The 13,909-nt window shown below is 52.6% G+C and overlaps 1 protein-coding gene across 5 annotated transcripts in view; it reads left to right on the forward strand.

Moving 5' to 3' along the window:
- The window catches only part of DGKD (diacylglycerol kinase delta), a 105,896-nt gene that overhangs the window by 64,050 nt on the left and 27,937 nt on the right, over window positions 1-13,909 (forward strand). For all 5 annotated transcript variants that reach the window (XR_010660515.1, XR_010660519.1, XR_010660529.1 and 2 more), the window contains 5 exons: window positions 11,270-11,374; window positions 11,614-11,746; window positions 12,488-12,594; window positions 12,955-13,080; window positions 13,186-13,288. Coding sequence is in view for 2 of the 5 variants with exons in the window: in XM_065917000.1 (XP_065773072.1) it covers window positions 11,270-11,374; window positions 11,614-11,746; window positions 12,488-12,594; window positions 12,955-13,080; window positions 13,186-13,288 (574 nt within the window). In the remaining 3 variants the exon portion in view is untranslated. The remainder of the gene's footprint in view (window positions 1-11,269; window positions 11,375-11,613; window positions 11,747-12,487; window positions 12,595-12,954; window positions 13,081-13,185; window positions 13,289-13,909) is intronic.

The raw sequence follows: 13,909 nt of genomic DNA on the forward strand, positions 1-13,909 counted from the left end.
AATTTGCATTGTCAGAGCTTTGTCAGAGGAGAAACCTCACGCCTGTCCCCAAGCACCGTGGAGCCTCAGGCAGTCTGCCCGGGGCCGCCCAGTCCTTATTCATAGGACCGTAGGTGCGGGGGACTTTTGTCCAGTGGCGTCAGACGGTGCTTCAGGCGCGTGGTGGCCGGGTGCCCACCTGTGCTGCCGGGTGTGCCGCCGTGCGCCCAGGGGTCTGCCCTGACTGTACCGTCGTGTGGGGGGAGTGGCCGGGGAGCCAGCCCTTGGCACTCGTGGTCGCCTCACCTGCCCTGACCCATGCTGGCCTTGGGACCCGTCCTTCCTGCTGGAGGACCGCAGGAGACCGCTCCGGGCGCTGACAGCAGTCACCGGGGGTGACCTTGAGGCTGGGAAGTCGAGCCTGTGGGGGACAGTGGCCCTCGGATGTCTCAGCCTGTCGTGACCGCCCTGCCCTGCGGCCCTCCGTCCACACCTCTCGTTCCGTCCTGAGCTGAGGGAGCTGGCTTGTCCTCTGAGCAGTAGGACGAGCACCTCTGTGGCTCAGAGCGCTCCCAAAGGAAGGTTCTGGGTCTGATGGGAGCTCCTGGTGGTTGGCCCGGGGTGTGCTGGGAGTGAAGTCTCTCTGCTGGGATCCAAAAGCTTCCTTCTGAGCGGCCCCGCCAGCACCTCCCCCGTTCTCCCTTCATAAAGCGTCAACTTTATTTTCACACACTCAGCCAGCTCTTTTAGGATTCGGATATCTACTCTGGGATGAGAGATTTGAGAAGCAAATTAGGAACAGTTGTGTCTGCTATGAGATGCATGGCAGGCACAGAGGCGCGGGCGTGTGACTGCCACGCGCCGGAGGGGGGCATTGTGTGCGCCGAACTCAGGCTCCTGGGGGTGCCCGGGTTTTACCAGCAGAGTCTGTCTGCAGGCGTGGTTTCAGGCTGACCCATTCCCTTCTGTAAGGCCAAGCTACAACCCAGAAGGCAAGCTGTAAATTTCTACTGTAAACTGTAAGGACAGTAAATTGTACACACTGTGTAAGTGTAACTGCTATATAGATACAAGACATAGTATGTATCTCTAGTCCTGGCCTGCATATTTGAGCACACTTTTGTGCCAAGAGATTGAACATTTAAAAAAATTGTTGAATATTTCAGGCATTCAAAAAGTAACTTGATGAACAACTCTGTCCACTTCTCAGCCCAAGAAAGAGACACTCTGACACTCTGAGTGTCCTTGGAGTCTTTTGTATCCCTTTGTTATCCCGTTCCCTTCCTTCTCTCCCTCCCCTGAGGTCGGTCACCATCCCCCATCATTTGTTTTTGTGTTTTTGATACTTTATCTCCCTTGGTGCTGATATAAACAATACATAGTTAATTTAGCCAGTTTGAACATTTTTAATAAATGGTATCGCACTGCAGTCTCCTGCAGCTTGCTTTTTCCTCACTCAGCATTGTGGTTCTGAGTTTTATCCATCTGGACTCACTCACCTTTAGTTAAGTGGTTCAGTGTTTAAAATGACACATTTCTGATCTCTAGAATTAAACCAGAATTTCCAGGGGGCGGGACGTGAGCCTCAGAACTTCTCACGAGCACAGTGAGTTGAGGCTCCACGTGCTCCAGGGTTAGCTTTGTGGTTGACGTTGGGGCTCAGTGGATGACGTGTCCCACTGTTGACTTGTTTTCCCAGATTTCAGCGTTACGGGCAGCGCTGCCGGGAACAGTCTTCTACTTGTCTTCCTGGGCACACGGCACGCATTTCTCTAGAATTTACTTCTAAGGGCAGAATTGCCAGGTGTGAGCGTCTAGCTTAATGAGATATTGTCAGATTGTTCTGCAAAACTTAATTTTTTTAAACAACTCACCTTTTTTTTTTTTTTTTAATGTAGCCAGGCTGATGGCAAGGTGATGAAGCCTCATGGGTGAGATAAGATACTGGGCATGGTCAAGATTTTGATAGACACCCGCACCCCAGGATGTCCAGAATTGAACTTCCGCCCCTCCCCTGCCAGCTGCAGAGCCAGCCTGCAGCTCATCCCCCGGCTGCTGCAGGGGTCCCTGCTGGCTCCGTCAGAGCCTTCAGTGTGGGGTCAGAGTCCAGCCGCCCCCCCCCCGCCCCTTGATGGGATTGCTGAGCACCTTCCCTTAGGCTTCCCCGACTTCTGCCCTGCCTCCTACACCCAGTTTTCAGTACAGCAACCAGAATGGTGCTTTTCAACCCAAGTCAGGTGTCAGCCTTCTGCTCATAAGCTCTGTTCACCACCCCTGTTTTACTGGGTGTAACAGGCGCCCACGGGGTGCTCGGGTCCCCGGGGCCTCTCCCCAGCTCACTGGCGTCAGCCCCCAGCCGCGCTCCTGCTTCAGGTGCTTCTCTCCCACAGCTTCCAGTCTTTTCCAGCGAGGCCCACCTCCGTCCCCTCCCCTGACCTCCTTTTCCTGGTAGGTCTCCTTTCCCCGTAGATTCACCACCAGTACTACACTCTGTGTTAGGTAATTTACTTCTTTATCACAGTATTGATTTCCCGTCTGAATTTGAGTGTAAGCTCCAGGGAACAAGGATCGTGTCTGTTTGTTCACATGGAAGACCATCTGAATTTATTTCTCAGAGGAATGGAAGAATTAGGAGCCTGGAGGTGAGGGTCGGGTGTGGGAGGGGAGGGGAGGAGGGGGAGTGGGGGGCAGTTGGTGAGAGGAGGTGTCTCGGTGTGCGCGTGGACCTGTTGGTGGGCACTAGGACCTATGAGCCTGGAGCTGGGGGGCAGCTTGTCTGGGCGATGTTTCTGGTTGCTCCGAGCGCACCTGCTGTTGGAGGGGCGCAGGGGCCAGTCCCCAAGGAAGTGCAGCGCCGTTTGTGGGTAGGACCTGGGGTTCACGGCTGACATAAGCTCAGGCTTCACTGAGCTCTCAAGCCCTGGCGTGTGCAGAAGCTATTCTGCCGTTTCCCGGGCTCTGGCTCGTGCAGGTGCGGCTACCAGGCCACGTGTCTCAACCGGAAAGGGCGTGCCCCGTGACCCTGGTGTCACGTGGGGAGGACCCGATTTGGCGTTCTCAGAGAGTGTGTACCCAGGGTGTGTCCACATATTTCCTTGGCACGTCAGGTTGAATCTCATGAGTCCTACAAATACAGGACTTCAGCAAGATAAGAGTATCCTTTTAATCTGTGCTGAGTCCAGGTATGCTCCTGTTCTTAAGAAACAGCATTGTTCTGAATGTTTGACATTTCGTTTAAACATGCTACTTACTAGAAAACGGTTGATTGTGGTTACTTATTTTTAATTAAATCTTTGGAGATCTTTGCAGATTCACATGGAAGGGAAATCATGCAGATCCATTGTTTTATCCAGTCCCATTTATTGGTAACATCTTGCAAAACTATAGCAAAACGTCACAGCCAGGAAGCTAACGATGGTGGGTCAAGAGCCAGGCCTCCATCTCCACAGGGACCCCTGGTGGTTCCCTTACAGCCATGCCCACTGCCCACCTTCACCCCTGGCGACCTCCAGGCTGTTGTTCATGTCTGTGATTTTGTTATCTCAGGAATGTCCTATGAATGGGATCGTGTAGCAGGTAACCTTTCAGAGTTGGCTTTTCTCCCCCAGCAGAGCTCCTTGGAGATGCCCCTAGTTTCTTTTTCTTTTTAGACTATCACAGTGAGTGGTGTTCCATGGAATGGGCGTACCACTGTGAGTTTAATCAGTTACCACTCAAGGGCATCTGGCTTGTTTCCAGCTTTGGGTGGTTATGAACAAAGCTGCTGTAAACATTCATGGACAGGTTTCTGTGTGAACACAGGTCTTCACGTCTTGGGAAGAATGCCCAAGTGTAATCGCTGGGTTGTCTTGTAGCTTCATGTTTGGTTTTTAAAGAAGCTGTCAGATTGTTTTGCAGAGTGGTCGTGTATCCCCACCAACAACCTGGGTCCATTTCTCCACATCTTCTCCAGCATTTGGTGCTGCCTCTTTTTAACTTTGTCCAGTTAAGTGTATAGTGTATAGTCACGCTGTGGTCTTGATCAGCGTTTCTGGAACGGCTGTTGAGGTTGGGGACCTTTTCTGCGCCTATTTGCCTGCTGGTCTTCCCTGGACAGCGCGAGGCCGGCGCTGGAGCCTCCATCAAGTGCTGAGGGGCGGGCGTGCGGGCCGCAGTTGTTTGTGTTTGGCTGCGGTCCAGCGGTTATTGGCTGCTCTCCTACTGTGGGTTCTGCCTGGTTAGGCTCCCCTTCCCTGGAGCCACGGCTGGAGAGGGTGGTCTTCTGGTGAGCTTTAAATTCTTTCTGTCCTCGCCGGTGTTTCTGGCTGGGCTTCCTCAGTGCCCTGTCTAGGATGTCAGGGGCGAACAGAGACCCTAGAGAACTCAGTGCCTTGTCATGCCTCAGGCCCTCTTCTCTCCACCCTTTGCAAAATTTTTCATATCTAAGTCCAAGATTTTAGCTGTAACTTGCCAGAGGAGAAGGGGGCGACAGAGGGTGAGATGGTTGGATGGTATCACTGACTCAATGGACATGAGTTGGAGCAAAAGTTGGAGCAAACTCCAGGAGATAGTGAAGGACCGGAAAGCCTGGCGTGTTGCAGTCCACGGGGTTGCAAAGAATTGGACACGACCTAGCGACTGAACTACAAGAAACCAGAGGGATAAGGAAAAGTAGGTCTAGCCGTCTTCCTGGAATCAGCGGTCTGCTGGTCACCGTGGTTGTTTTTGGATCTGTGAGGTCTGACGACCCAGCCTGCGTGTCCATCCCGGCGGCCGGCCCTGTGTGTCGTGGCCTTGGGCCTGTCCCAAGGCCCAAGGTGAGGGTGTTTGCTTTGGCCTCAGTTGCAGCATGACAGAGCACGCAGGATCACAGTCTTTTTGTCATTTGAGGTCTCACTTATGGATGAGAGGCACATCCAGGTCTGCGGTTGCAAACTGCTGGAGAGGTCTTTGCTGGTGAATCACGGGCCACCCGTCATCATCCCCAGATCGCGTTTCTCCACCCTCTGCTTTGAACCCTTGGGAGACCTGGTGGGAGCGGGAGCGGCCGCGGCCAGGTGACTCAGGGAAACGTCCACATGATCCTTGGGTTGACCCTCCTGGCCGGTGTTCCTGCCAGAAAGGAAGCGCAGTGCGCCAGACGCGGCCTGTTCCCAGTGAGCCGAGCAGAACTCGTGGCGACTGCCAGCTCCTTCCCCACATTCAGCTCCTCCATTCCTGGCACCGCTCACGGGGCAGTCTTGCCTGGAATCCAAGTGTGGAGCCACTGACCTTTGGGGTTGGGAGCCGACCTGAGCCAACCTGCCCGTGGACCCGGGGTCTTAGCCCCCTGCTTTGTTACCTGTGGGACTTGGGGCTAGCCTCAGTTTCCCCTCCTGGTGCCTCCTGCAGCCTGTGAAGGGCACGCTGGAGCAGGCAGACACCTGTCAACACCTGGCAGGTTTCTCAGCACCGCCTGGCCAGGGGAGTTGCCACTGACACCCTCTTGGTTACCTCCCTGTCCTGTCAGCTCCCGTGTGTGTAACTCAGGTGTCTGCCTTCTCCCCCGAAACATCCTGTCTGTCTCCTTTTTCTCCCATGATTTCTCAGTGGTCGGTCGCGCCTGGGGTTTAGGAGTCCTTGGCTAATTCTCCCCGGGGTGTTGGAAGATATTTGCCTGGCTCGGGTGTCTTAGACTCATTTAGAGTATCTAGTATTTTCTCATGTTTCCGGGAAGATCATTTGTCTGAAAGGATGGAAGCAAAAATTAATAAGGGAAAAAGCAAAAAGTAGGTTGTTTTTTTTTTTGTCTACCGTATATTTTTGTGCTTGGTTGCTCAGTCGTGACGACTCTCTGCAGCCCCATAGACTGCAGCCCGCCAAGCTCCTCTGTCCTTGGGATTCTCCAGGCAGTATACTGGCATAGGTTACCATTTCCTTTTCCAGGGGATCTTCCCAACCCAGGGATTGAACCCACATGTCTTACGTCTCCTTCATTGGCAGGCAGATTCTTTACCACTAGCACCACCTGGGAATCCTACCATATATTACTAATTTAAAGGTAAGGCTTTATTTTAAAAACAATTATAATTAGTACATACGCATGGTTTAGAGATCAAAACAATGAAAAGTATAGAGTGAGTTTCTCAGCCCCTCAGAGGTCCCCTCCAGAGGTGACTAGGTTACTTTTTCCTCTACACCCATGTTATGCCTGCAATTTGCTTTGATCACTTAACAGTGTATCTTAGGGGTTGTTCCCTGTAAGTACATGAAGAGTAAGTAGCTTCAATCTGTTTGGGGTTGTGTGATCTTCAATATATGAAGGTGCCAGCTTCCTACCAGTCATACCTTGGTCAGTATTTGAGTTGTTCCTTTTGTCTTTACAGTGAACTTTCATGAATAACTTTGTATGTATTGTGTGTCAGGATCATGAAGATAACCTCTATAGGAGCAGTTTTCTATGACAAAGATGTATATGCACTTCAAAGTTTGGTAGATTTCACCACATGCTCTCCATGTGTGTGCTAAGTCGTTTCAGTCAACATTTTGTGTGCTCAGTTGCTCAGTCGTGTCTGAGTCTCTGTGACCCCACGGACTGTCGCCTGCCAGGCTCCACTGTCCATGTGATTCTCCAGGCAAGAATACTGGAGTGGATTGCCATGGCCTCCTCCAGGGGATCTTCCCGACCTAGGGATTGAACCCACGTCTCTTATGTCTCCTGCATTGGCAGAAGGGTTCTTTACCACTAGCGCCACCTGGGAAGCCCCCATAGAAGTTGTTATTTACACCTCAGTGAATGAGACATGTTATCAAACTTGTGATCTCTGTGAATCTTGTGGGTAAAAAGGTATCTTATAATTTTAATTTGCATTTATATTATGAGTAAGGCTGACCATTTTCCCCCATGTTTAAGATCCGTCCACTATTTTAATATAGTTCTGCCAGTGTCTCATATTTATTTACACCTTCCATCTTCTGCCTCCTTCTTGCACATTTAGTTTTCTAAACACACTGTCCAGGGGTCTGGGTAGCCATGCCATTTTTCTTTTGATTCAGTTACGCAGTTAACTTTATTCCAAGTTCTGTACTCTCTTTACCAAAGCAGAGCCTTCATATGGAAAAATGCACCAATTACAGCATACAGCTTTATCTTGTTTTTTTTTTCCTTTTGGCCGCGCCTCGCAGCATGTGGGATCTTAGTTCCCCAGCCAGGGATCAGACTTGTGTCCCCTGCAGTGTAAGTGCGGAGTCGTAACCACTGGACCGCTAGGGAGGTCCCACAGCGTAGAGCTTGGCGATGTTCCAGATCAAGGAACAGAACATCTATAGCCCCCAGGAGCTCTCTTTTGTTCCCTTCTCCCCAGGCAGCTAGTTTCTGACCCTACAGGTTAACCTTACTTAAAAAAAAAAAGCTTTGGATGTGCATAAAGAAATTATATGAATGGTATATATGTTTGTGCTATGTGGCTTCTTTCAGCATGTAAAGCTGTTATTTTGTGTGGCTACAGGTGGACCGTTCTCCTTGCTCTGCAGTATTCCATTGTACTAACAGACTGCTGTTTGTTTATCCACTTTACCCAGGCAGGGAGGGCACTTGGGTTGTGTCCAGGGCAGGCCTGTTACGAGTACAGTGGTGGAGTGTTTATGCATGAGGCTCCTGCCCCACACCCCGCAGCAGTGCTAGGACATGATGCCTCCTTTAATGGCCTCTGTTCAGATGAGCACGTGGGGACCCGGAGAGGGGTGGCAGTTGCCCTAAGTCACACAGCTCACAGGCCTTCAGACCAGGGCACCGTGGAACACGTGTGGCCCCGTTGGCTTCCCTGGTGGCTCAGCTGATGAAGAATCTGCCTGCAATGCAGGAGACCCTGGTTCGATTCCTGGGTCTGGAAGATCCCCTGGAGTAGGGATAGGCTGCCCACTCCAGTATTCTTGCCTGGAGAATCCCCATAGACAGAGGAGCCTGGTAGGCAAGCTACAGTCCATGGGGTCACAGAGAGTTGGACACGACTGAGCGACTAAGCACAATCCCTTGACAGCCATGGCAGGTGGCTTCTGGCATCTCCCCTTTTCCAGAAGAGAAATATTTCCCAAATAGCCAGCGGCCAGGTGGGGTTCTGTCTGAGGCGTCTTCAAACATACACAGGAGTTTAAAGAAGAAAAAAAGCAGGTTGAGAAGCAGGTGCTTGGAAATCGATCTGTTGGTCAAGCCCTAAAATAGAATGGGCATAAAAAAACTCATGTTCTCTTCTGAAAGTATCATAGTAACTTCTAATATAACCCCTGAGTTATACAAAATAAAGGTATTGTCTTTTTGTAACTGTACTTATTATTCTGCTCATAAAAAGTTCAAGTATGAAAGCTCACGCTGGAGTGAATAATAAGTGTTTGCTGAGGTTTCATAGGCAGATGCTCACTGGTGGAAATTCCTTATGCAGTGACCCCAAGCCATCAGCGGTCAGCAGGCTGCCATGACCTTCCCGGACACTCTGTCCAGAACACCCACCAGCCCCCTTGCACCTGATCCACTTCCTCTTTCATGGCTCTCTCAGTGTCTGACATTGTCTTCTGGTTTGTCTGTCTCTCCCCCAGTGCAGGTTTGGGCTCAGTAGGCACCTTGCCTGTCCTGGCCTTGGGAGCCCCCCCCATCTAGAGCAGAGACTGGGCTGGCGTCTGCTGGGAGGGAGTACAGACTGGCCACTGAGCCTCCAGGAAAGAGAGAGGCTCCCACCACCCCAGCCCAGGAGAGCCTGCTGCTCTGGGCCCCAGTGTCTGTCCTTCCATCTCCCCTGCCCTCTCCTGGGCTGACTTCTTACACCCGCCTGGTTCCTACGAGGCGTCGTCGTGGTTACCCTGGCCGTGAAAGAATGAACAGCACCGTGCATTTGTGACCCAGTTCTAATTACGCCCTGCTGTGATTAAGCTGTGTAGGTAGTTTATGGAAATCACTGAAGAGATAATCTATAAAATACTGTTTCTAAATGTTCTGAGCCAGAAACACGATCATCTAATAACTTAAGCTGGGTGTTCCTAAATTGGATCCTTCTAATATAAATTAAAGCTCTAACATGGGCAGACATCCAGAAAAATAACAGATTTTATTGGTGAATCCACGAGGAAGCAGCCATTTTCCCAGTCCTGCTGGTGGGAAGTCAAAATGGTACAACCCTCATGGAGGGAAATTTGGCAATAGCAGCAAAATTACACATGCATTTATTCTTTGTCAGGGTGGTTACACTTCTTGGAATTTGTTCCAAGAATACCCCAGCAAAAATATGAGAAGATCCACGTAAAGGCTGTTGGTTGTGGTGCCGATTGAAATAGCAAAGAGGTTTCGGTTCAGAGTGTTGCCGTGAGTGGGGCTGGCTGAGCAGACTCGGGTGTTTCAGTGCGGTGGAGTGCCTGCTCTGCAGCTGGGGAGACAATCAAGAGTCCGGGGCTGGCGCTGAGGAGCTCTGGCCCGGATGCCCCCAGCTGACCTTCGGCAGACAGTGCAGAGGTCAGGGGCACGGACCCTCTGAGCAGCTGGAAATCCACATGTCATTTATAGTCGACCCTCCTTGACGCCGGTTCTTCTCTAGCCAAGGTTCGCACCCGTGGATTCAGCCAGCCACTGCTCGTGGAGCATTTTCGATGTTGGGGGGGAAAAATCTGCATGTAGGTGGAGATTTGCAGTTCCTACCTGTGCTGTTCATAGGCCAATTGTGGTTAAATTAAAAGTCAGAGTGGACAAACATGTCTCTGGTGTGCTCCTGTCTTGAAAAGAGAATATCAAATATGTATGTGTATTTGCAGGGAATGGGAGGATAAACCATACCTTATTTATTTTTAATGCTGCCTTTGGGGGAGGGAGGGAAGCAGGATGCTGCTGCTTCTGCTAAGTCGCTTCAGTCGTGTCTGACTCTGTGCGACCCCATAGATGGCAGCCCATCAGGCTTCCCCGTCCCTGGGATTCTCCAGGCAAGAACACTGGAGTGGGTTGCCATTTCCTTCTCCAATGCATGAGGGTGAAAAGTGAAAGTGAAGTCGCTCGGTCATGTCGGACTCTTAGCGACCCCATGGACTGCAGCCCGCAGGCTCCTCCGTCCAGGGGATTTTCCAGGCAAGAGCACTGGAATGGGGAGCCATTGCCTTCTCCGAAGCAGGTTGGGGGACACACAAAATCTGTGCCTTATCTTGTCAACTCGACTTTGGGACCATGTAGATATTTTATAGCAATATGAAAAAGTTAGGTGAAAGGTTTTGATTTTTCAAATTTTGAAAGACATTGTCAGCATTTTCTCTTTAGGTGTGTACTCTGTTTGCACTCTTTTCCTCTCACACCTTTTCTAACAACTGAATTAGCATCTTTAACAGCCGTGCCAATCTGTTAGAAATATTGTGCTCTTTCATTTGTGTTCCCCAGTGACGAGTGATTAAGCATCTTTTCATCCCTTTATTAGAAAATGCAAGTTCATAGCTTTTTTTCTCTTTGTTTATAAAGTCTCTATATGTTATAGATTTACTTTTCTTTTGTTGATAGCTATTAGGTTCATGATCTCATTTCCTGTTAAAATTTTCAGGCCTGACTGTAGTAGCTGGTGGTGGTTCTGTTGTCACATGTTAAAGGGTTTTTACAGTAACTTTAGTTTTGGCTGTTCTGGGTCTTTGTGGCTACACAGGCTCTTCTCTGGTTGTGGCGAGCAGGGGCTCCTCTCTAGTTACTGTGTGCAGGCTGCTCTTTTCGGTGGCTTTTCTTGTTGCAGAGCGTGGGCTGGAGGGTGCGTGGGCTTCAGGAGCTGTGGCACACGGCTTAACTGGTCTGCGACAGCTGGGGTCTTCCCAGATCAGGGATCGAACCTGAGTCTCCTGCATTGACAGGTGGATTCTTTACCATCGGGAAGCCCCAACAGGTTTTATCAAAAGGACATTTATGTTTGATGTGTTTGAAATGCACAGGAGATTCCTACAGTAACTGAGGGTCAGACTTCCCTAAACTGTTCAGGTGCAGGGTGCTCAGCTCCTGAGATCCTTGGAGCAGTGGAAACATGGTTATCTGTCTAAGTAGTAAATCGCTGGTAAATGTTCACTTCTGTTGATCTTTGGTGAATATGTATCTAAATTTGATTGCCTTTCTGATTTGAGATTGTTATTGACTTTTAATGACCAAGGATAATCTTTTTATGTTCTGGTTCATTGACTACCTGAATGAAGCAGTACTTTCTTATGAAAAAAAAGAAAGGGTACAGTGAAAGTTTTGAAACTTTTCAGAACGTTTTGGAACGTTTCCGTCACTGCTAGCACCTGTTGTCTGCTCATGGACACGTTGCATCTTTCCTGTCTCTTTCTCCAGGTCATCACTCCATGTAGGAAGCTCATCCTGTGTGCCGACAACAGGAAGGAGATGGAAGACTGGATTGCAGCCCTGAAGACGGTGCAGAGCAGGGAGCACTTTGAGGTAAGAGGAGCCCCCACTCCCCCCGCCCCGAGGTCACAGTCCCAGCCTCCCCCACGCGGGGCTGCCAGTCTGCGGCTCGCTCTCTCAGATGCTCCTTGAAGGTTAAGGCGAATGGCTCTACCTGTGGGCCATCAGGTGGTGACCCTGTCTGATCTCTTGCTGAACCTCGTCCAAGTTACCACGCTCAGGAAGGTCAGGGGGCGCCTCACATTCGCCTTCTTTGTCCCGCGTTCCTGCAGCCCACCCAGTACAGCATGGACCACTTCTCAGGGACGCACAACTGGTACGCCTGCTCGCACGCGAGGCCCACCTACTGCAACGTGTGCCGCGAGGCCCTGTCCGGGGTCACGTCCCACGGGCTGTCCTGCGAAGGTACGGGAGGTGTTCACCGCCGGGAGGGGCGCCCGGGGTCTGACGGGAGACGCCCTCAGGGTCCAGGTGTAGTCACTCGCGGGTGGGCGGGCGTCCAGGGACCTGCTTGATGCCGCCCTTGTTTCCTGTGCCCATGCAGGAGTCTGGGATAAGTGGTTTTTTGCAGTGATGGAACAAGGTGAAAGGAAGGGAATTGGTAGCATCGAGACACACAGAGGAAGCGTGGAGGACGTAGAGGGAAAAGAGATCCAACCGTCTCGCTGCCGCAGTCTAGCTGCGGCCTAGAGGGCAGGGGCGCAGGGCTCGGGCGGGACGGAGAAGAGAGCTGTGGCCCAGGCCCAGTGCCCACCTGTGGCCTGATCGCAGATGGCTGGTGACCTTAAGGAGGGTTTTCACAACTTTTAAAGGTGGAGAAGGACTGAAAGAAGGCAACCGTTGTGTGACACAGAAAAATCATGTGACACTTGGTGTCAGTGTCCGTGCTTGACGTGTGGCCACGTGGGCCCTCACGCTGTGGGGCCACGCGGCCCGAGCTGCTCACTCTCTGGTCCTGCCCAGAGATCCTGCTGACCCTGGGCAGACTGGCCACCTGGTCTCCCTGGGAGCGCTGCACGCAGGCTGGTGGCTGCGCTCAGAAGGGAACTGAGCGTACACGCTGCTCCCGCCTTGGCCAGGAGAGCAGGGCCACTCACCTTGGACCACGGCCATGGCCCCCAGGCTGACGCGCTCGTTCTCTCCCAGTGTGTAAGTTCAAGGCCCACAAACGCTGTGCTGTGCGTGCGACCAGTAACTGCAAGTGGACCACGCTGGCCTCCATCGGGAAGGACATCATCGAGGATGAGGACGGGGTATGCCCAGGGGACCCTGGGTGGCCCCCCAGTCCTGGGCCGTGAGGCCCCCTGGCGCCCGCCTGTGCTCAGTTCTCTTCCTCCAAGGGAAGGGGGCAGGGATCCCTCTGAGGTGGTACCCCTGGCGTCCGGGCACCCTGAACTCTGTCCTGTCCCTGGAAGTTGTGGGTGCCCGGCAAGGGGAGCAGAGGTGTGGGCAGCCTCGGCAGACCGCACCCCACCTCCAAGTGGGGAAGAACGACTCGGCCGAGTCCATTTTGGAGCACTGCTGCCCAAGGAGGAGCCTTGGCCCGCGTGGAGGGTGCGGGGACGCCCTGGGCCCCCGCCACCCCCCAGCGCGTGTCTCTGTGTGGCTGGCAGATCGCCATGCCTCACCAGTGGCTGGAGGGCAACCTGCCCGTGAGCGCCAAGTGCACGGTGTGTGACAAGACGTGCGGCAGCGTGCTGCGTCTGCAGGACTGGCGCTGCCTCTGGTGCAAGGCCATGGTGAGTGCGCCCGCCGGCGGGGACGCTGGCCGCTGCAGGCTGGGCAGGGTCCTGAGGGGTGGGAGGGGCCGGCGCCCCCCTGTGACACGGAGGCCCTCATTGCAGGTGCACACGGCGTGTAAAGACTCCCTGGTCACCAAGTGCCCGCTGGGCCTGTGCAAAGTGTCAGTCATCCCGCCCACCGCGCTCAACAGCATCGATTCCGATGGTGGGCACCGTGCTCTCCTGTCTCGGCCGTTTCCTCGGATTGCCTTCTCCAGGCCCTCTCCTCCCCGGCTCTGGGATTGGTTATGTTGGTGATGTTGAGATGTGGTTGGACAGAGGTGGTGGTGAACAGGGTCCTGATGGCAAGCTGCTGGGTACCTTGGACTCGCGGCCCAGATTCCTTACCCAGACGTGGTGGGTCCGTTGGCTACTAAGTAGGCACTGAGTCTGAGACCCTTCTGCATCTTCACGTGGCCCGCCCGTCAGCTGGTCTCTGTCTAGTAGCTGACACCAGTCCCATGCTCTCCTACCCCCGCACCGCCTGTCCAGGTGGTCCGTGATGGTCCGAAGTAACACGTGCTGGGGGGAGCGGGGTGCACGTCTCAGGACATCAGTCTGCCAGCTTGAGAGCTGCATCTGGCATTTCGAGTCCTGTAGAGGTGAGGCTGGCCGCATGGAGGCCGGCTCCCCTGTACGCAGGGGGACAGTGTGGAAACCTGTGGATTACTCTCTTGCTGGTTTCCCGGGTGTGTACGTGCAAGTTCTGCGTCCTACGGGGGTGTCTGCTTGGCACGTGATTGAGAGCGCCCTGGTGTCTTCTGTGGCTCTCAGATCTGCTTCTGTC

Source organism: Muntiacus reevesi, chromosome 1 (genome assembly GCF_963930625.1).
Source record: "Muntiacus reevesi chromosome 1, mMunRee1.1, whole genome shotgun sequence".
NCBI lineage: Eukaryota > Metazoa > Chordata > Mammalia > Artiodactyla > Cervidae > Muntiacus > Muntiacus reevesi.